The 23,224-nt window shown below is 38.0% G+C and overlaps 1 protein-coding gene across 1 annotated transcript in view; it reads right to left on the bottom strand.

Moving 5' to 3' along the window:
- GABRG1 (gamma-aminobutyric acid type A receptor subunit gamma1) overlaps positions 1-23,224 on the bottom strand; it is a 37,905-nt gene that overhangs the window by 5,533 nt on the left and 9,148 nt on the right. The window contains exons 3-8 of the mRNA XM_085322839.1: positions 22,800-22,867; positions 8,643-8,863; positions 5,654-5,736; positions 4,200-4,337; positions 3,926-4,078; positions 672-883 (exon numbers count right to left, since the gene is read on the bottom strand). Of these exons, the coding sequence (XP_085178965.1) occupies positions 672-883; positions 3,926-4,078; positions 4,200-4,337; positions 5,654-5,736; positions 8,643-8,863; positions 22,800-22,867 (875 nt within the window). The remainder of the gene's footprint in view (positions 1-671; positions 884-3,925; positions 4,079-4,199; positions 4,338-5,653; positions 5,737-8,642; positions 8,864-22,799; positions 22,868-23,224) is intronic.

Below are 23,224 nucleotides of genomic sequence, written 5' to 3'. Positions count from 1 at the left end.
GGAACAGGAAGTTTCTCAAAAGTGAGTAATATYTGTTGCTAGGATACACGGGGATTCACATCACACCAATCTCAGCTTGTAACACCAAGAGGTTCACTTTACTAGAAAGAAACAAGCAAGYAAAATTTAAAGAGACTTGAAGCAGAACTTGTAAGTTGAAGAGATGTAAAATTCTGGCTAATAATAGGTATTTTTCCTTTGAAATGTTAGTGAGGTTAGACTCAAATGAGGTTAAGTGATGCAGACCCAAACAAATCCTTGTATCTTCAGTCCTTTTACATTATTCTCTACTGCTACAATCTTATCTACAGTTCTTTGCCAGGTGCTGTTATGAGAGTAACTGAGCTCAAACCAAACTGTCAGGGGGACTTTAAAGGCAGCTCTAAAAGCACAGAGGRATTGTGCACAACATGGAAAATTATATTCAACTGCTCTCTAGCTTAACCTCATATGTTCTCACTCATATATGACTAAGATGATCCAAAAGTTCTCTTTGTTCATTAGCAGTATTCAGAGAAAATGAATACAAGCCCCCAGCTGTAAAAAAATCAGTGGGTTAATTCTCTTTGAAAATTAGCCCTTCTGCTTGAGAATCAGTCCCTCAGAATTAATTTTACAATAAACAGCATTCTGTAATTCTTTTTTCTTCTAAATTGCTTGACTAAACTTACTGATGGCTTGGATTTTGCCTTCTTTTCTTTTCCTTTGTCCCCTTTTCTGTTGCTGGTAAAGTAATGCAAAGTGCCATATTCCATCAAGGCAGCAAACACAAAAATGAAGCAAACTGAAACAAAGAGGTCCATTGCTGTCACATAAGAAACCTTTGGGAGTGACTTCCTAGCAATCGTACTTAGCGTTGTCATGGTCAACACTGTTGTAATACCTGTATGCAGAAGAAAGAGAGAGAAGTGCATAAATAAATAATCCAGTCATATTGTCACAAAAATTCCTCAGATTACCTCTTAATTCATCAGTGAGGCATACAAGAACTGACCCGCAGCAAGGCTGGCCTCAGATCACACCCACCCGCACCCATGCACACCAGCGCTATCACAAGAAGCCATCCATATGGATCCAGTGGCCACAGTGGGATCGTAAAGAAGGAAGATTTCAGCTTTACTTTAAATCCCTCCTGTTTTCAACACACACTAAAGACACAAAAACACTAAGAAAGTTTGTAAGATAAATATAAAACATGAAACAAATATGATAAACAAAAATAAACACATCAGATGATACACTGATAAGTGGCTTTCAGCTCTTGATAAATAAAAARATCCCAAATAATTATTTTGTAAGTAAGCAAAAGATGCATTATCTATCAACAATTTGAGAATTTTCAGAGGATGATGATGATTTAAAACTTTCAGAAAATACTAGAAAAAAGAATRATGTTTTCAAATGCGTTTGATGTGTAATAGGTCAAACTAGATGATCTACAGGGCCTTTCTGGTCTCATTCTCCAAGTTACTAGATATTTTCTCAACGTTACCTCTTAGGTAATAGAAAGTGTTTCACTCAACTCACTTGTATACAAATTAATTACACAAACAAGACGGCCTTGGAAGCTATATGTTTAGAATCTCAACTAAAATGCTCTTCAGCGGTTTAACACTTTCTTCTTATATTTGATACTTCAAGGAGATACAAAGGTTTTTTTTTGGATAGCAGTCCAAAATTCAGATGTGACCTTTCCTTTGGATAGCAATACTTGAAGATATCTTCACAGATAATGTTATATACGTAAGCAGGTTTTTTACACAAAACATGTTACACCAGTCTAAGACTACCTATGGCTTTGAGTCAAAATACAAAATCAGAGGTTGCTATTGACTGATCCTGCAGCAGGAAAACAGAGGTGATTTTGCAGTAGATTTCTCAAGAGAATCAAATGCCTAAAATGGCATATAGGTAACCACAGTTTTTCAGAAGTGCTTAGCTCCCACTAGATGCTTTTGAAAATCAATTAGGCACTTCTATGCATAATTAAATGCCTAAATACCTTTAATAATCTGGATCATTTTGCTTTGGGAAACCACAATCTGTCAGGGTCTTTCAACATAGATGCAAGAAAAAGGCCTGAGTCTTTGCAGCGTACCAGGCCCAGCACAGCTGCCAGGTGGAAGGTGATTCCCACCGTCCCCCCTACCGACTTCTGCTCAGAGGATAAAAGGAGACACAGACCTTCCCACCTTCTCCACTGCAAAAGGCATACAGAGGGCTGTTTTGGTGAGCAAATCTTCCACATCATCCTGCCTGCTAGCCACGATGGACCCTCGTTTGAGTTTTATTGTTTTAATTTCTCAATCATTCTCCATAAAACTTTGTTTATTCCCCTGGTAAACTCTTTTTTCTTCATCAGGATACCTGTCTGTGAGAAAAATAACCCTACAATGCGCCAGTTAAGCAGGCTTCTGTATGCTCATGCAAAAGTCACCAAAAGGGACTCAGAGTTAACTGGATGGAGCTGTAAACATGATCCTGCAAACACCTGTTTTGGTACACATCTCAAGTCCATATCTCAAGTGGATGAGGGTCTGTATCGCTGAAATGGGAGTGTGAAAACTCTGCCTTCATCGTTTGATCCAAGGTGAATTTGCTAAGTTAGTGGCACAGAAAGATTATTCTGTAAAAAGAACAAACTGGATATAGAATGAGCAGGATATGACAGCTTTTCTAGTTAAAGCTAGTGACTTTCCAGACTGTAGCCACAATGAGATTTATGTGCAATGCTTAAAAAAGTTTCTAAATATCAGAGATATTTCCATTCATTTATTCAGGCTTTTAACCTCTCTTCACTAAGCTTGGCRGAACTTTTAAATAGTACAGAGTTAAGGTCCAAGATTCAAACTTTCTTTTGCTTACCTTTTCATTACGCTACTGAGCCATGTTCATTTTTGCTTACTTTTTTGACTTATTAATCTTGCAGATTTAACAGCATAGTGGTCCAATTTCAGTGAGAAAGGAAGAGAGTTAAAGCCTGGACACAATCTTCTGTTAGGAAATGCTCCTATAAGATGAGAGTGGTGTGCTCACAATCTTATAAACTGGTGAGGGAAATTAAYTCATCTCTCTCACTTCTTAAGATGTATTCTCAACCCTCAGTCTTCTCCACCAGACAGATCACACTGCCACCACCAGTTTTACTAAAAGCATCTATCAGGGCTAAGCTCAAAGTTGCTAGCGTGCATCCCACGTGCTCCAGGGACTCCTGGACACACTGTGCATCTCTGAGGTATAGAATACAGCACTTCTCCAAGGCAGGACACAAATTCCAAGTGGTCAAAGGTAGGAGACTGATGCCATGCCAAGTATCTCGGTCAAGGTAGCACTGCTACAGAATAATCCCTGTAGCAAAAATTATAACACTTCAGTAATGTCTATGGTAAAAACAAAATCCCTAAGGACAGTGAGTCAGGCTTTTGTCAGTTTTACACCTAACAGTTTAAGTGCAACTGTGGTTGAAAATTTTCCTCATCTTGGGCTTAAAAATCAAAGGAATYATTTTCATTACTTTTTAGAAATCTAGATCTTCCTGGGTTTCCCCTTGTGCAGTAATAACATTCTTTCTTCCATGATCTTAAAGAAAGTTTAATGATACTTGTCAGMCTAATCATTGCCATATTGCTGCCCCTGGAGATGACAAAAAGAACATAAAGGGGAAAAAACGTATTTATGTGAACAGCAGYAGATCCACAAGGCTTGAACTACAATTTCCAGAAGATTTCCATTCTCAACACTCTCTCCCTAAGCCCTGCTGTGAAACCACAGCAGGATCCTCCTCCTCTTAATCTTGAAGTTCAAGAGGAAGGGTGACCAGCAGTTACAGTCTGAAGGGAAAAAAACTAGTTAATTTACTGCCCTCTGCAGATTTGTACTTCTAGGGAATATTGGACCCTTCAAGGTTGAGAACAGACGTACATACCCAGAGATGTCCTTGCAGGAACTGCATCTTTATTGATCCAAAATGATACCCATGAAAGAACAACTGTCAGTATACAAGGAATGTATGTCTGGATAGTAAAATATCCCATACGTCTACTCAGATCAAAGAATATTGTCATAATAATGTAATCACCTGTAAGTTAAAAAAAAAAAAAATCTCAGTAGACATCGTAAATGGTTTTCAACTATATATTTATCACTACTGTTGCTCTATATTGTTATTACATGCAGTAAAACTTTACACTTCACCTTACCAGACAGGGTATGAGAAATTTCAGTTGTATTTCGTAGCCCTACAAATGCAAATTGATACAATCTCCAGTATTTTGGATCTGCTACTTCAACAGAGGTTTTTTTCCATTTGTATTCAATTTCGTTTCTAGGATATCCATCTAAAATAAAACAGAACAAATCAAGCGTTCAGTTGCAATATATACCAAAGCATGTTTTCACTTGTGATCTTGAAAATTATTTATAAACTAAATCAGGGCTGTATATAAACTGGATCACAGAGCAAGGTACTCTAGAATCTACCTGATACGCTGTTAAAATTTAACCAAAAAATGTCTAACCTCAGTTTTAAGCCTACCTAAATGTATGATCAACCAACTATGTAAATACGATTGTCTAGGGAATACGTACACAATATTGTTATACTCAGACATGAATAACTGGCTCAGAATCATCACTAAACATTAATCTATAAATGTAATGAGACACCAATACAGCTTTAAAAGAACATAGAGGGCTTAAAAATGCMGACACATTTTATTACATAATTTGATAAAAGTCTTATAGATATTTATTGAAAATTACTTTTCTCTACTGTTCACAGACCGGATTTTTGTGGGCTGACTTGTTGTCCAGTATTTCAATTCTAAGGGAGTACAATACTTGGATTTCATAATGTTTGCCTACATGACCCTGCACAAAGGCAGAAATGAAATTAATGAAGTCTCCCTTGTAGGGCTCAACTCTTTAGTTGATAGAGTTGCAAAGCTCATTTAGTTGGCAGCATTCAAGAAGGAAATGTTAAATGAAAGTATTTATTTAGGAAGAATCGCTGAAGTTTGATTTCATTGCCTGTTAGGTTTCACATTTAGGAATAAATTGTCTAGCTGTGTTCAGGTAGTGTTGGAGGGTTTTTTGCCAGTAATACCACAGTGATCTTAAGAACATATTAATTTTTTATATATAGTTTATACTGAAGAATCCAAAAATCCAAATCTGAAAGTTGGTGTTTCTTGCTCACATAAATAAGTCCTACTGAAAGGACAAGGGCTCATTATACTGATTAAATACCTGAAGGAACAGGTTGAAGATGTTAGCTCTTATTTTTCCTTTTAAGTATACCCTATGTAACCAATTCAAAGCCAGCAAGTCTAGCAGGTATAAAAGAAAAAATAAATCCTCTTCTCTTAGAACAACAGATTCCTATTTTTGTATCAAACTTCTAAGCACTATGGTTATTTCTAAAGTTGCAATTAAATGCATGTAATTCCATTCATTCATTATTGCATTTAATAATGCAATACACAATGCAATAAATCCAAGTAAAATATAAAGTTGTCAGTTCTTTCCTTCTCTGTAAGACTTTAAAATGTAAACACTTCTCTCTTGAAGGCAGAATATAAAGAAACTAAAAGCCTAAATGTAAAGAGAAAGGGGAAAAAARACAAAAAAGAAAGTAAAGTATTTTACCACCTACAGCTTGAAAACTCCAGTGGACAGGAATGTTCATCCATGGGAAAGTTATGGAGCTGAAGATAACATTCAGCATTAATTGTCAGCCTAAATAGGGGGGGAAGGGAGGGGGAAAAGCAGTAAGGTTATATTCAAGCATCCACACGCTTCAGACTAGATATTAAARAACATGTACAGAAATCAATTTTGCCAATTAATGCACACTATGYATAGCCAGCTTCGTATCTGCAAAAAACACTCAGCATCACCTCTAAGGAGTGAAAACTGTCAGCAAATGCAATCTGAGGAGCTGTGTGGTTTTTCAGGATATCTAGCGATTCCAAGAGTGTCAATTGATTTGGGGGAATCTCCCAGCTCTTCACCATAAAAAGAGGGCAGAGSGGATGGATAAAAGGGTGGGACCGAAGGCAGGGCAGAGAGCGGAGTTCACAACAGCAAATAAAGGAGGCCGCGGAAGAGTGCATTCATCAAGTCAAGTGGTATTTGGTGTCATTGCACCTAAGGGCAGTATCCTGTATGGTGAAGGTGGGGCCACCCGCCTGCTCTCCACTCAGGGAAGTAGCTCTGATGAAAACAGCAGCAGAGGTGGCAAACAGTAGGCTTGATATTTCTACTCCTTCAACCTCTGAGGCACTCAAATAATGCAGGGAGYTAGTGTACACTTTAGAAGTAGTTCAGGACTCATAATGGTGTTTAGACAACTGAATCACATGCTGCTTTTAAAAATACTACCCTAGATTTCCAAAAATCTTCCATGACAAATGAGAAACCTCGCTCTTGCTAACTTTCACTAGGAGGCTGCAGTAAGGRGCTGGACACTTAACTGCCATCTTTGCATTTAGAATAGCTCCTCCTCTGCTGACAGCATGGTGAAGAAGTCAGAATTTCTTCCACATCCAGTTTTGAAAAGTAACATGCTTACATGCTACTGAGATGAAGGGATGAAGAAAGGAGGACTCTGTCATGCAATGCCAGAAGGCCCTGCAAGCCTGTGAACAAAGTGATTATTTTATACAAAGCGTCATTAGGGCCTTCCTGGAAATCTGACCAGACCRAGAGAGAGGTAGATGTAATTTACATGGGAAAGTAAATTAAAGGAAATTTCCTGACATATCCTGGAAAAGAATATGCCATATTTCAAACTGAAAGACTTGCATTTCTCTGGTGAGGCTTTTCAAATGTGCCAATCATGATGTATGCATTTATTGCCTTTGGTTTCTATTTTCACTCTTTGGATAACTCAATTTTTAAAAAGGCAGACCTAAAGCAATACAACTACTCACTAATCACTGGTGGGTCCAACAGAAAGACCAACAACTTTACGCCAGTGGTGACACAGGGGAGCCAGAGAACATGCAGMACAGTCAGGTCCTACTAGCATTCCTTCAATGCCCAACATATGAACTTCTCTTCTCTGTGTTACTCCACCTTAGGCCAAATCCAGGCTATCTCCTCGGTCTATACAGATGTCTGCATGTGGCAATGCTGGGTGAATACCACCCAGTTCTACTGTTTTATCAGCAGCCCRCTGCACTTCATAGCTCAAATATCAGCACTGTAATTCTACTTTCTCCCTCTGGGAGAGTGCACATAAATGTTTTCCACTTAGACTCTGTTTAGAAAAAAAGCCTAACTTTGAAACTGAACAGACGATGGAAGGGCAAAGTCCAAGTATGACACTGGAATTGCTCCGCACACGTTAACAAAAGAGACTACCTAGAGACTTTTATAAACCTCAGCAGCATAAACTGTCTAAAAAGCGCTTTTAGAAAGTTGTATGCTTCAAAGTGAGGCATATAAGAAACAATTAAGTGAACAGAACTCTTTTAAAACAGTCTAATTCTTATTACTTCTTAYATAGATTGCTCATACAACATCACTATACTACATATGAAAGCTATGTAAATGACTGAAAACAATTTTAAAAGAAAAAAAACTTAATCTTGCAAGTACAGAACCAGATTTATTGGACCATATGGCCATAACTTTTGAAAGGATATTAAACACATTCTCAATCCTAAGAAAACAGATAATTTAGTATACTCCTTAGTACTCTGCATCATCTTACTGTCAAGGCTCGTGCTTAACAATCCAGGCTCTGGCTGATAAGTAGAAACTTTTTACAGCTGGCTGAAGGAAGCTCTTCCCGAGCCTGTCACTATCCTCCTCTGCATGGATGCCTGAACTACTTGCTGATGAACTAATTTAGAGCATGATTTTGTAGACAAACTTAAAAAAAAAAGGGGGGGGGAAAAAAGGAGAGAGAGAGAGACAGACAGACAGACAGACAGATCACACTAAAATGCTTTCTATAGATTAGAGCCTTTCAAGAACCATTTGATAACCAATTTAGACATCAGGACAGATAGCCTACATGTTGCCTTTAAAATCATCCCCAGTATCCCCCATTTGCCAAGTAAAATTTTTGCAAATATGTTTGCCTCCACCCAATTTGGAGTTAAAAGAATAGCTTTGTTCATTTTAATGGCASAATGTAAAGGTTGCAAACATATGTGAAGAAGTACATGCAGAACTGGAGCCTGATCATTAGTCAGGCTACCTATGATTTTTACTGTTTGAAGCATTTCATCTTTTACTTAACAAATGTGATGTGGCAGAAATTAAATACTGAACTACTCAAGAGTATAGAAGGCTCTAAAATAACAATCTATGGCTAGATCAGTGATATTTTAGGGTGGACAGCTACTATGTTACTGGCCACATAATTTTTATATTTTTTTCTTGCATGTACCTAAATGAGATAAAGATCTGGTTCTTCTTCAGTTGTATTCACCCTATTAACTGGGCAATGTAATTCAATATTACACATTTCAAATTTTTCRTTATCATCATTTTTTTCTCCCCAGTAAATTCCCCCCAAACTCCTGTAGTCCACAATAAAAAAGGGCCAGAGATTTTCTTCATACTTTAATTATTTTCATATTCCTGGGCATAAAAATGCTATTTTTTTTATCCAGTTAATAAACACCCACCTCAAAGTGTATAATACTCGTCCATCACTCCAGATCCGAAGCAAGCGATTTGGAGTTGTAATCCAGTGAGCATCAGATTTTCTTGAGTTCCGGAAGAAAGTGTCTGGAATCCAAATCTTCCCAACCATATTGCTATTAAGCATAAGCACTTTCATTGAGCTGTTAAATTTTAGACGACTGTCATACCAAGTCTGGGCAAAAATTATATCTATGGTGTATTCCTAAAAACAGAGAAACAACTATATCTATGTATGCATATACCAGAGCCTGCAAGCCAAGAATTTTTAATTCATATAGAAATCTTGGGCCATCTCTTCTTTTTCGTATCATGTGACCAGCACCCAGAAATCCCACACTGAGGAGTTACAGACTGATGAATGGCACACACATACTTCTGCCGCCCTCTCTTCTTTTCTGACATAAATTGATTATTTAAGGAAAAGGAGACCTGATAGGACCTTCCTGTAATGCGGAGGTCACCACACAGCAGAAGTACTTCCAGTGGACCTAGACAGAAGTTAAAAGCAATCTTAATACTTCTTCTGGGCTAGACTAAGTTTGTTAAGACAGAGATTCTGTATCTCTTGAAAACCAAAGCAAACAATTTTTCTGTATTTTTTCAGAACTTTACAACACATAATTTGAGATCTTTTTAAGAAAGTAAGAAAGCTACAATTATCTTCAACATTCTCAACTAATATTTTAACAAAAATAATGGAATTCATCCACTGGCCAAATTTTGTATTTTGAAAAATTCAAGGGGAAAGCAGCAAGTAAACATCACAGCTTGTGCAGTTAACTGTTACTGTCTGCCACATACATTTACCTACATACACATACAAAAGGGTATATATTCATAGTCAGGAAGGAAATTTCCTTAATGAAATACCACTTTACTTATTTGAGTTTCAAGAAAACATCTGTTCTTCAGGTCAAAGTAAGTGCTTGATTATTTTATTTCCATAAACAACCTTCAAGACACCTGTGAAAACTCAAGGCTTTTTTTTTATCCTTAAAAAACTGCTTCCTGTGCTCATTTACAGTAGTTCCACCCAGAAAGGAAACTCGCTTTTCTCTAGAGTAAATCAGTAAACAAGACCATGAAAAGGAGACATGTTTTAATGGCTTAAATGGAAAAGAATTGCCTTTACAGTACAAATAGGAGAAAAAAAATAAATCAGTGAGTGAAATCAACAGACGTGACAATGCATGAGAAGAGCAGATTGTCTGAGTTTGAAGGTGCTACTCCAAGCAGCCACTTCACAGTAGCTCTGCATTGTATGGGAAAAAGAAATATATCAAACTGTCATTTCAGTCACAACCACCTAGGGTAATAAAACTCAGGTTGCCATAGAATACATCYACCCTAAGAAATTAAGACAGGAAAAGGAGAGGAGCTCAGAGATGATTCTGAAGGCAAGGGGACAGCYTCAGCATGCCCAGGTGCTTGCATTCTCTTACCTTTCAGTATTAAATACGCAAGTCTTATCATGACCATATTACAGAGTTGTTTAAACAACTTCTTGGGCAAAAAYAATAGGAAACTTTATTCACACCCTTCTTGGAACTCCTGCCACTGTTCAAGCAGAATCTATATGCGTAACAATTCATTACCACAAAATTAATAGCAATTGGTTTCYAAGCATACATTCAACATCTTGTTGAACATACAGAACAAGATATCCAAGGGCCAGCCTCCTCTCATATATCTACTCAGGGTGGTCCTCCATTTCCGAGCTGACATTTCAGTACCTGGACATCTCCCTCTGCTCTCATTCATCCAACCAAAGGCACAATCCTACTCATTTATCCCATCCGAAAGACATGGACTTGCAGCCTCTGTGCATGGCAGCAGCAATTCTTCCCTCTCTTAAGCAAGGGCTCACAGTCAGTACATCTCTACTCCCTCCCAATAGGGGTTACTCCATTTGTAATCTGCCTTGGAGGACAGTAACATCTCGAACATTCTTATTTGTCCTATGCTTCACTGAGACCTCTCCTTCTTTGAGGATCCATCACACATCCCTAGGTCACTCATATTCTTCCTATAACCCACCTCACATAGGACCACATTTTCAACACATTATATCTACACTGTCTTTCACCAAYGTGCACTTTGACGCAATGACAAGCACATACATTTTGTGTTCACATTGTAAGGGCGTAGGACGTGTGAAAATGGGACACAAGCATTACCCTCCTTTCTGAACTCAGGTGCCCTCACAAAACAGGCCAGGTGGCACAGGTCCAAACAGAACCCCAGCATTCACCTTTATATAGACAAACATATAGGATGATCAAACAACTGAAACAACCGAGAGTTTGCTACCATGCAGCTGTGACAGTATAGATAGCTGAGAGCGACAGCCTGAAAGGGAAACTATGCTACAGGACTATTGAGAAAAATGGATCTGTTCTGAAAACCTACTTTGAAATGGACCTGAAATGTGCACAGATTTTACAGATTCATACGTTGAATTCCCTCMAGTTTCCAGCTCCTGGAAAAGAATCTGTATGTCCTAATAAGAGAAGCAAATCTCAGTTGCTAAGATTTGCTGAAAATGAGGTAGAAAATCATCATACTGAAGCAGTCAAGTACCTTTTCTAGAAGTACTTTATTTCCAAAACTAGATGACTAAAAGTCCTATTTTAATTTCAAAAGCATACTAGCAAGCACAGCAGCACATCAGATTTATAAAATGTTCTTTTAGTGCAACAAATTTCTGAGAAGTTACTTTGGTTTTCCTTGTTTTCTTACTAAAGTTAAATTTAACAAGCTTATCACCTTCTAGTCTTTCATAAAAGCTCTCACTATTTATCACTAATGATAAAACTATTTGCAGAATATTTATTCTATGTAGAATGAAATGGAATCAATCTATGGCCACATTAGTCACAGTCATAGGAAAACGCATGCTTATTCATATTTAGCCTCACAGGGTTCAATAACCATTGCACGTTAGCTCATATTTGGCATTTGATTAGACCACTGAACCTTTTAGCGCAGCYGGCATACAGAGCCCACCTGCCTGATTATTTACAGGCAACTGCAGCCCTCCTCCATCTCTAAAAGATCATAACAAACTCCAAAGGCTGGGAATACAGTGACTAATCTTGGATTACCATTAAAGGGTCAGGCAGACATCTAACTGTGAATTTTGATGAGCAGACATATAGTCCCACAAAAAATCATTCAATAAATAAATGCTATTACTTCAAATAAAGTAGGAACAGTTACTGTATGCGAATAAACTGAATTCTCAAGATTGGTTTCATTGTCAAAAAGAACAAGTGTAGTTCAATCACAGTCAGACRTGAAAACTGGCCAGTAGGCTTCTTTTTTTTATTGCAAAGCTGTGAAAAAGGGGAAGTAGATACCATTCTACAAGATTATTTCTCAGTGTAACTATAACATGCCAGTTGCAACATAACATCAATATAGATGAAAAGAAAAATCACACAAAGCAGAAAACTATTTGTTCTTGGATATTTTGTCTGGCAGTCTCAAAAGTGATTTGATATTCCACAGTAAAAAGGGTGGAGAAGGGAGAAGTAAAGTAACGAGTAGCTAAATTGCTGGCTGGACCATGTTAACTGCAACACATTTTGCGTTATAAAACACACAGGGATAAAGCAGCCTTGCTTTCTGAGGGGCAAACTCAAATACAGGTCCTAAAATCAAAATTTAAAATAATAGCTGAGAGCTTGCATTAGTCAGCTAGAGGCCTGCAACATAGTTCAGTGCAAGTGAGTTTCAGAAATAAAGGAGAAAAAACACCCTCACTTCATTCCATCCTTGTTTTTTTTTTAAAAAAAAAAAAAAAAAAAAAAAAGATTTAAAATTTCACTTTAAGTGCACCTGAATTTTTCAGGAATGCAACACACTAATTCAGGAATCTTTTTCATAGCAAGCCCCTGAACTTTGTTCAGCTTTTGAGTGTGACATAACGTCACCTTATTTAGCCATCAGAGGCCMATAATATTTTTCCCCAAGTTTCTTCAATTTATTCCAGTTTCTGTTCCAATTCCTTAAACTGGAACTTAATGGGAGGGAATTTTTCAGAAAAAAAAATGAAGAAAGGGAAAGCTTCACTTCTGCCACTCTCTCCTTTCATCTTCTTTAAGGGAAATTAAACAAAACATTCTACCAATCTGTATGCTTCAACATAAAGAGATGTGATTTAATTTCAAAGACTCTGTTTAGTGTGATGATTAAGAGGTTTAGGAGATTAAGACAGTCATAGACAAAACTGGTAACAGCACAATCTCCTAAGAGATAAGCACAGAATAAAGCAACATGCACTAGCTGATTAATCAGTATCTTCCCAGAGTGACCTTTTCCTTCTCCCTCCCCTAAACCTCTGGACATCAATAAAGTGCTTTTAAGTATTAAAGTGCTCTGCAATCTTTGATGTATAACTGCTCCAAAAAAACTTCTAAAATGTGGTTGCTCTCCTTGGTGGGCTCCTTTCAAGTTCTTAAAAAAGGCTTTTGAGTTGCCTCAGGCTCCACCACAGTTTCACCAAGGGTTTATTCACATGGCTGGGCTGAAACAAAAGTTAAATTTCTTGTTTTAGCAAGTCATTTTAGTTTGCTCACTCACAGATCCAGGAGCAAGATCTAAGAGATCCAACAAACCAAAATGACTGACATCTACATCTGAAATTAGACTAATGATACCACAGCTGTAGAAGAGGTGGGGGTGGCAGGAAATMCTCTGAACAGAAGCACACAGCATCTGCTCCCAGTGTCTTTTAACCAGTCAGATTGTTATAATTGTGCAGATAATCACACTGGAGGATCCTAGGAGAACATATGCACAGGATAAGAGGAAATACAGCAAATTGTCTACAGAAGACGAGGCAGTACAGGGACACCTACTTTGTCACAGTACAGAAGAAATCTATCATTCTTCATACCACAATTTGGCATCTGTGCTTCTCCAGTCCTTATTTTGAACATGAAAAGGGGCAGATGTAAACAATAATACGAATAAAAGGCAAGATCTATTTAAAAGCTTTGTARATTAGAAACTGTAATAAAAATCTTGCCAAATAGTCAAAAGATTATCTAGAAAAGTAACTAAAGCACTTCTGTTAAATCTCTGCCCTTATTTAATCAGCTTAGATATTGGCCTTCTGAAGAGAGATAAGCATGAGGAGAGAAAGCAGGCATGTATATACATCTAATCTATATTCATTCTCACACCGAGAACAATACAAAAGTCTTGTTCTGTGTCTACCTTCACGTAATCAGAGTCACTCAAGGAGTCAAAAGTTGTCCCACAAACAACTTTATAGACAAAACTGTACAGCACTCAAGCACGTATCATTTTCTTYTATAAATAAGTTATAAGGTCTCAAACATGACGTTTCACCTTTCAGTATGGTACAATTGCTTTTAAAGCAAGATTACATGCACAGTTACTCTTTGGTCTTTTATTTCCATGATTTTCCTGTTGTGCTCCAAAATCCTAACATTAGTGGCCAGGAGATTTATCCGGGTTTGGTTTCTACCACACAACCTCTGTGAGATATGCACTCCCACGAGGAATRTAGCTCTCTTCTCAGTCTAGCTTTCTGATTGCTGAGGCAGTCATGCAACTGTGCATGTCAATGTGCAACACAAGGTACATGAGAGCTTTTAAAAAGCTTTCATTGGCTTTTTATTTACTTAATTATTTATTGCCCCCTAGGAAAGGAATAGAGAAGATAATATCACATTTTGGGGCATATCAGTATTAATACTTGAATATATTTGAATGAAGACATGAATACATGGCTTTCTGAATAGAGAAGCTGTGGATTGTTGCGTTCATAAAAGTATTGACTAGTAATAGTTAATTTCTGCTTTGCACACCAGACGCTGTGGGGAAAAAACATTACAACACAGACACTTGTTTTTCAGAAAACTAAAAACCTCATGCAGTAATTGTTGTATGTCAGTGAATGACAAACCCCACCCCAGACTAGTCAAAAACATGATGCTTCATACATGCATTTTCAACAGCAAATGAAATAATCAGCAAGAATAGATGAGATTTAATGAAATTTAAGAACATACTAAAACAGAATAAGAGTAATGAAAGCCAAAATCAGTGGGTGAAGAAGTTAAATTTATTCACTGGAAAAAGCACATAGCATTCCCTAATAGCTATTTTGTCAGCACACTCACCCCTAGTAACAGGGGATTAGGGCAAACACTCTTTCCAAAACTGGGTCTGCTTCCTTGGTAAACAACATGGAGATGCAGCTGTAGGAAAGGACATCCAGACCCCAGCCCTGCTTTGTAAAGTGAGCTTCCCGTAGCACATTCTGTGGGGAAAAACTCCCGTTTCTCTAGCTGCCCAGCCTCTGCCAGAAGATGAGATTTGAGCACAAATCATGACACTAGCCATCGAGGGGACAGCGAATGAGAGCAGCTTTTCCCTGGAGTGCAGCAGAAGCCAGTGACTACTGCCAAGCTCAGTTCCTAGATGAGTTCAGGCAACTGCAGCACTGAGAACACATCCCTTGTTTTTCTTCCTATAAATCCAGGGCAAATYGAGACCAGCAGAATTATTCCCACAACTGGAATACAGCAGCATGAAGTTTGTTATTAATTCCTAACCTATCATCTATAAAGATCATGTATGTAGTTATGTAGTGTTCTCCAAAGTGTTTATAAACTATTTGACACAAAGACAGGTAAGAGCTACAAGACAAAGAATTAAAAGCAGTTTGTCTCAGCTGCAGACACAAGACAGACAACCACAGTAAAATCATGCAGAAAGTACTTGGAGCAGGCGTAAAGGCATCGTACGTAACAGCAACCTGTGCTACTGGGCGGTCAAGCAGTCCATGTGGTTTGGGAGAAAAGTGTTAGCAAAGCACTGTCTGGCTTAGCTTCAGCGCTAGTCACTATCCTTACCCTCACTGTGAAGTGCTACATGGTCTAGTAATTTGGTATTTATATGAGCACTATTCTTGGTTTAGACAATCTCGGACCAGAGCCGAACTGTGCAGGAACTCAATGACACAAACATAGAAGACAAGYCTTCCGCGAAGCACCTGCAGTTTAAACTTGAGAAAAAAGACAAGCTCTGGAAGGGACAGTGAGGGGGTAAATAACAGGAAACAGAGAATTCAAGACCAGTCAGAACTGCAGGTAGTGCACAGCAAAAGCCTTGCCATTTGCAGTAACCTCCACAGGGTAAGAAAGCTGAAATGGGAACACGATGGGAAACAACGAAGCAGCTTTGTAGACATTTATAGAAAGTTTCTTTCAAGCATGAAGAGGAAGTTTGGGAGAAAACAGTTGGTTTGAAAAGTTGAAAGAAAGGGAACAGAAAGTAGTGAAATCTGAGGTAGAAACTAGCCTCTTGCTAACAACTGGGGGGAAAATGGCTGGGGACAGCCACCTTGAAAGTGGAAGGAAGCAGTTTGAGCGTGAGCTCCAGTTTAAAGAGGAGCTAGAGGAGGGGCATGGACAACAAAACATTCAGCAGAAACAGTGGAAACATTTCTTTATAGGAATTCTCTGCGTGATATGAGTGGAGCAAGACTACAATTGGAAAGGCTACAAAAAATACATTGTAATAACAATGTATGTCCGGATAAGACATTCAGCTTGATGGATGGATTAAAAAAAATAAATAAAAATATTTTTTAAGAAATCTCAAAGCTGTTTTGTAATAAGAATTTGCAAGATCCCAACTGAGACCTTGCTCCTGGTCCAGTACATCAGAACATTTTTAGGTTTCAAGATCAAATGACAAACAGAATAATGATTATCCAAAGCAACTGAGAGAGCAGAAGGGGCTGAAAGCGGAGAGATTTAAAGCTCTGACTTAGGCACATTGAGCTAACTAAACATCTGTGAGCAGATATCGGGGACATAAGCCAATATTTTAGATCGCAGACACACAGAACAGCAGACCACTGGCATGCAATGGTAGCTGAACTTGTGGATGAGACTACCAAGTGAGAGCAAAGGAAAAAGAAGGTGACAACAGAAGACATCCAGCGTAGGAATGCCACAGAAAGAGCTTTAAGGAGTGCATTCACACTAACACTGAAATAGATAAATTATTGGAAACATAGGAAATCAGTGCACTCGCTCACAATTCACTGACAGACTGACCATAGATAAGGAGGAAGCTTTTCAGCAATGTCTCTTAGCACTACCCATGTCTCTTAACTCAGTACTTCCGCATTTTCCTCTAACAAATTACCAGTAACAAATTATGTAAATACAGACTGCTTTGACATCTTAAGACACAAAGTGCCTTAAGCGCTTTGATGACAGTTTGGCTATTGCTGTGCCTGTAGAAAATMTAGAAATCTCTAAAAATTTGAGATGATATAAACTTGATTTTCAAGCAGTATACACTGGCACACTCTATTGAAGTGAGGGAAGTTAAGTCAAAGTAAATTTCGTATATTTTATTTATTTATATTGAAACCATGCCAGCTGTGGCTTAGATGACACAATGGTTCTATACAAAAACAGTATATATCTACCAYGAGCTGGTCTCGTATACAAGATTTAAGAACACACCACAGCATAAATATGCCTAGGTGCAAACTATTAGAAAAGACTGCAGCTTTAGCTTRTAGTATTCCTAAACAGTGCACACCAATTAGGGCATATTTCGTAATAAAGAGCATAGATTTCCTGCTGCTGCATACGTGGAACCCTCACTCTCTACTCTGACTTCATATCTATTAAGAGATAATTGGTGAACTGCGGCTGCAATACAACAAATACTGAGAGCTGCTTGAAAAGCAAGCTGAAAAGATTGGTTTTCTCTGGTTTGGTTTCAAAAAGCTATTGCAATATTTTCTTGCTGTCCAAAGGTTGGCTTCTCCCTCATGCCTCAACATTTTCTCCATGAAATCATAATAGAAATAGGGAGTGACACAGGAGCCACTGTGCTGACCCAGAAGGAGCAGAGTATACTTTGTACTTGGCAGATTCCCCTGTACTGGGCAGGATAAGCTCAGAGCTACTTTGCGATAGTGTTAGGCAATCTAGCTGCCCTGCAAGAGCTAGACTGATCAATGTAAGCTATTTTTTCAGGAAAAACACAGAGAACACCTGTGAAGTTGTATTTATACAGTATGCTTCAAGTTCACAGAGCTGCTAAAATGCTAACAGATGTAGGTTTTGACACTTAAATGTATTTCATAAMAAAGAAAAAACAATGCTCCAGCTTACCTAAGTAATATTTACTCAGCTGCTGTAAATGAACAGTGTGGTGACCACAAATCTCAAATACTCATCTGATAAAATTAGATACAATTAGATCTGATTACTTTCAGTACTGACAGGCACCAAAATTATTGGAATCTATCTTTTCTAACAAAAATAAAAGTGTAAGTTGAAAAAAATAGCGTATTAGCCTAGTTCAATCCAGGAAAGACTTTGTACAGTAAGAAACAGGTAATGTACAAGAAGTGGYTGATTTAAGAACATTTAAGAACCAGCATTCCTGCCATGTGAAAAAGACTGAAACCAATCTGCATAAAATACACACACTGGGGTCTCCAAAAATGTGCAGTGCTTGCACGTGAGACCTATACAACCTTAGGAAACCTCCTGAATTCTCAAACACAAGTGCATCATGCTCTTCCTCTCACCTATGCCACCTAAGCTCGTACAGGCAATGGTACTGTTGTCTGCAAAAATGAAAGTAATTCCAGCCTCCAGGAAAAGCTTCAAATGCAGTTCACAAACCGTGATGAGCCCTGTCAAGCAACGCTCTCCCARTTCCGAATACTACTGTACGCTGCAGCATCTGAACAGCCTTGTGAGTTGTCACATTTGTGTCTTATCAGACCCAGATCCTGTGTTCACTTAGAAACACAGCTCTCTAAAACAGAAAAGTTTCGTTTGTGTATGTTCATATGTTTCCTTTAATGCACTTCTTGTTTGGGATTTTTGTTTGTTAACTCCTTAAGYCAGCGGAACACAAGGCACACGTAAACTCAAGTACATGCTGCAGTGTGTGCGGGATCAAGCCTTCTTTCTCATTCCAATACTATTTCTGTGTCTTTCTAAGCCTCATCTTTCATTTACACCATTTAATATTCATTCATTAATAGGACATGATATCATTCAAGAACTGAGTGATAAACACATTGACTTACAAAATACTAGAGTTTGCATCTTTCAGCACTGGATTTCAAAGTACCTTCAGATAATATAAATTTAGGTGATGATTGTCAGAAATGGTAGAGTATGGCAGGAAAAATTGTACCCCAACAGTGTCCAGGTCATGCAGTATGCATACTGAAGTTGCATGTTGGGTACTCTATGAATGTCTGACCTACTCAGTGGTTTGGCYACCTTATTAAAAATAATAGTGCGAGGCTTCAAAGTACAGCCTTCAGTTTGCTGTCACAGTAGCCTTCAATGGATAACTAGCAAAGATCATATGACAAAAGCTACAACATCTGCAGAAGAAATAGAAATGTTGGAAATAACAGGGGAAGCAAACTGCTTCAGTGAAATGCAATCATAGAAATTTCTCCTGGAAAATTCACTCTCCACTTCCATTAATAAATACAAAAGCTGAATAAAAAGCATCACCGGCATACGCATCCAGGGAATAAAAACGCATACACCCATCCCAGGAACACTAAAATGGTAACGATAATATAGTTCCAAAATGTTAAATCATGATTTAGAAATACATAAATCAGCAAAAGAATTTTAAAACATACATTTTTTTCTTCTCTCTCTGTAAACATATATATATGCGCATACCTCTACATACATAGCTAGATATATATAGACAGAGAAAGAAATAGATGGACAGGTAGAGCACTTTCACTTAGCTATTTTTTTTATCTGTCAGTCATGATGCCCACGTAGCTTTATTGAAATGATCTGCCTCTAACTCCTCCCTCATTCCTGTTATTTGGGTACTTCTCCACTGTTTACCATATGAAACTTGGTTAAATAGGCATTAAGGGCAGAAAAAGTATAAACTTTTCTCTTTGTTCTTCATTTTTGACACGGTAATGTATGACTATTTCTTACTTAAGGAACAGTATTCCTTCTCCACAGATTTCTCCTATTTAGGGCAGCAGTCTTCCACTGTAATGAGACTTTTGATCAAATAGAGATTACAACATCTGGTATTCTATTAGTTTTACAAGATCAGGTATTCTCTTAGTTAAAGGAAGGCATAAATGTGTTGGAGGGCTGAATTACATATTTGCATGGTCTCTTCGAACCACAAAAGCCAAGGTATTGACACRGTTCTCCTACAGGCAGTAGCAGGGGCAATCTGCATCCCTTAGACACCTTCAGGCACTGACAACACAAAACTTTAGTCTTTGAAGGAAAAAATACATGGCAGAGAAAGCTAATGAGGCCCACAGACAACACAGATCAACATACGACCTTTCTAAATGGGGAGAGACATCAGACTGCTACTCATGCTACCATCAGAGCCCCTTTTTTTCCCTTGGTTGGCTGGTAGGAAATGCTGGAAGGAAAGAGAAAGGCAGGAAGAGCCTAGTGCACTTACACTGAAGTGCTCAACAGAATGAGCTTCTACAGAGGTGAAAATCGGAATTTAATATTCATTGCAGCTCTGAATTCCACTAAGAGAACCCTACCCCACTCCAGAGCTCTTGGGGATCAAGGCTTTGGCCACGGAAATGCACTTAGCCATACTTTATACGAATGTTATACGATGCAGAACACAGGCTAGATTCAAAAATCCGTGGGCTTAATGAGTATTYGGAGTCTAAGTCCTTTGCTGAGCCGGACGCTTGTTAAAAATGTTTACTCAGGCACCTGGTAATTGTGGGTACACAGAGAGACCACATGCTGTAGGAAAACATCTTTTATGCATGATATGTCKATATCATTTAGAATATTATGTAGATCTCTGTTAAATTAAATGCCAAAAGCCGAAACTCAACAGCCTTCAAAGGCAAATTCTAATGAATGTCACACATACACTTAAAGCCTCCCTTTTATGAAAATATGAAAGACTCCATCAGATAGCAGAAGGAAAATAGACTGAAATTATAAAATAAATCAGTTTTCTCTCATGACGAGTGTCCTCTGAAGCTCCTCTGAGCTTTAACATCAAATTATATCCCTCGCTCCAAAAACAAAAACAAAAAAAAACCTCTCTACATCATGCCACTAGAGTAAACTAAACAATAAAAGATATCATATGCCAGAGTGAATTAAAATATCTGGCAAATGAATAATCCAATTGAAATCATGTATATGTTCTCAYGTAAACTGATAAAGTGAAAGGCTAAGGATAGCCCTGAAGATGAAAGTAATTTTTGGAATTTTGGTTAATAACCTCAAAGAGTACTGACTCCAGGGAAAATGCAYGCACAAGAAACAGCTCACATAAGCAGAGGTTACAGGGTCAAATCTGTARTTATTTTTTGCTGAGAATGCTGTTTCCTAGATTAAAAACACCTTTGTTGGAAGCCTTAATAAAATTATTTGCAAATATATGGCTTTATTTATTTTCACCAAATTACAATTTTTGTAGCGATATTAGGTGCTTATATGATCCAAGTTCCTCATGTCCAAGCCCAGTGAAAGCAAGTGCTCTTTTTGGAGGCCACAGCGTCCTTARACTATAATCTAAATTGCTAAGTAGTTCTCTGCCCATTTTTAAAAACTACAGAATACTTCTTGAAGTTCCATGCGCCAATGAGATTTASCTTACTACCCTGTGGTGACATGCTTCATCGTTACTATTTATTTTTACAGAAATCAGGAGCTCTAAGTATCTCCTGTTTTCAGTCCCAGTGCATGCAGTACCTAGCAGGTACTAGCTTGACCCACTGGCAGAGGAAGCGTTCTACCATGTGCTGCTGCTCGCTGCCTGTCCGCATATTTTGCTCCCACAATAAATCCTTTCTGAAGAGGATAGGATGGACAGAAAAAGACAGACTGTAATAGACAGACAGAACCAGAGAAACTGYTTATACCGGATGTAGAAATGGGAAAACTTTCCCTAACTGCATTGCTCTCCTGCTCTTTCTTTCAGTTCTTTATATACTGTCCTGGCCAGAGCCACGGACTAATTTCACAGAATCATAGAATCAGTAAGGTTGGAAGGGACCTCTGGAGATCATCTAGTCCAAYCTCCCTGCTCAGCAGGGTCACCTACAGCATGTTAGACAGGGTTGCATTAGACTGTTATACTGGAATGACTATCCCTTGCCACACATCAGTATCATCTACTTTTTTCCCTACTGATCATCTACCTTTATCCCTAATATCTAAGTGCCACAGGCCTTTTCTGCTTGGTTTCACATCAAGAAGTTCATATTCAGGTGAGCATGATGAGACATTACATGCAAATTGCAAAATCCTTAATAATCATTTAGAATTAATGTGCTTTTGTCAAATGCTCAGAACTTACCTACTCTGTCGTATTTCAGCACCTGATCTGACAGAAATCCCCATTTGCCACATGTGCAAAAGCTACGAGCACTCCTAGAAGAGGTGGGAAAGCAAAAAGGCAGGCAGGAGCTCAGCTCAAGCTTGCTTGAGGGCCAGGCACAGGCTAAGTCCTTCGGCTCAGGTTCCAACCTGATCAGGGTATATTAACAGGTCYGCTTTGAAACAGGATGAGATGCACTACTTCACTGCTGAAGAAACCAGCTGAGGTACACATCCACACACACMCACACACACACAYASASCAGAGGTCCCCTAAGACTAAATGAGATGGAATAAGGAGGTCAAAAGTGCTAATTTCAGATTTCGTTTTCTATAAACTAATGAAAGAATGACTGCACCGAAAACAGCTTTTTTCCACAAATACAAGGCCAACTGTCATTTTTCTTACTCACCGAAGAGCAGCTCTAGGAAATATTGTAAACTGGGCCAGAGACAAACCAAGTGTAAACAAGCAGAGTGACAATGTCCAGCATGAACCAGAATAAGAACCTGATACAATGTACTCACACTGGTGTAATTTTTTTAAGAAATGCAAAGAAGAAAACTACAATTTCAAGTAGAGAGTCTGAAATGTTTCTGCAATGCTCAGATTCAACAGTACAGGTATACACAGTAACAAATTATTATAAAGCAGCTTATTTGAATCAGAGTAGAATTTCCTCATAACATTAACCCATAGCATCCTTCAGACAATGTTTTCAGTCAATAATTAGAACTTACCATATTGATTGGGTCAACCGGGCCAATGCTGTTAACATAGACATCTGTTTCAATTACCGTAGTTCTCACTAAACAAAACAGCAACCATAATAATTACATATTTAATCAACTCTTTATATTATTAGAGTTATTTAACCTATCTATTAAAAACAACAATAAACCTTATTTTTTTAATTAAATTCCGAAATACTAAGTCTCTGGTCCTGTTGTCTGTTCATTAGGCAAAGAATCATACATAACTTGGCTCCTTATTCTATACAAACTAAATTACAATTATCAGGGTAAATTTTTTACTTCTAATGAAACTGCCATCTATGTTTTGTGAACACAAAGACATTGAAAATACAAAAGGTAAAGGAARGGAAACAAAAAATATCTCTTCCAACATAAAAAGTGGTTCATAAGTAGAACAAAGAAATCATCTG

Source organism: Rhea americana, unplaced genomic scaffold (assembly GCF_003343005.1).
Source record: "Rhea americana isolate MKP2758 unplaced genomic scaffold, rheAme1 scaffold_8, whole genome shotgun sequence".
NCBI lineage: Eukaryota > Metazoa > Chordata > Aves > Rheiformes > Rheidae > Rhea > Rhea americana.
This window is presented reverse-complemented; position numbering and strand designations above follow the sequence as displayed.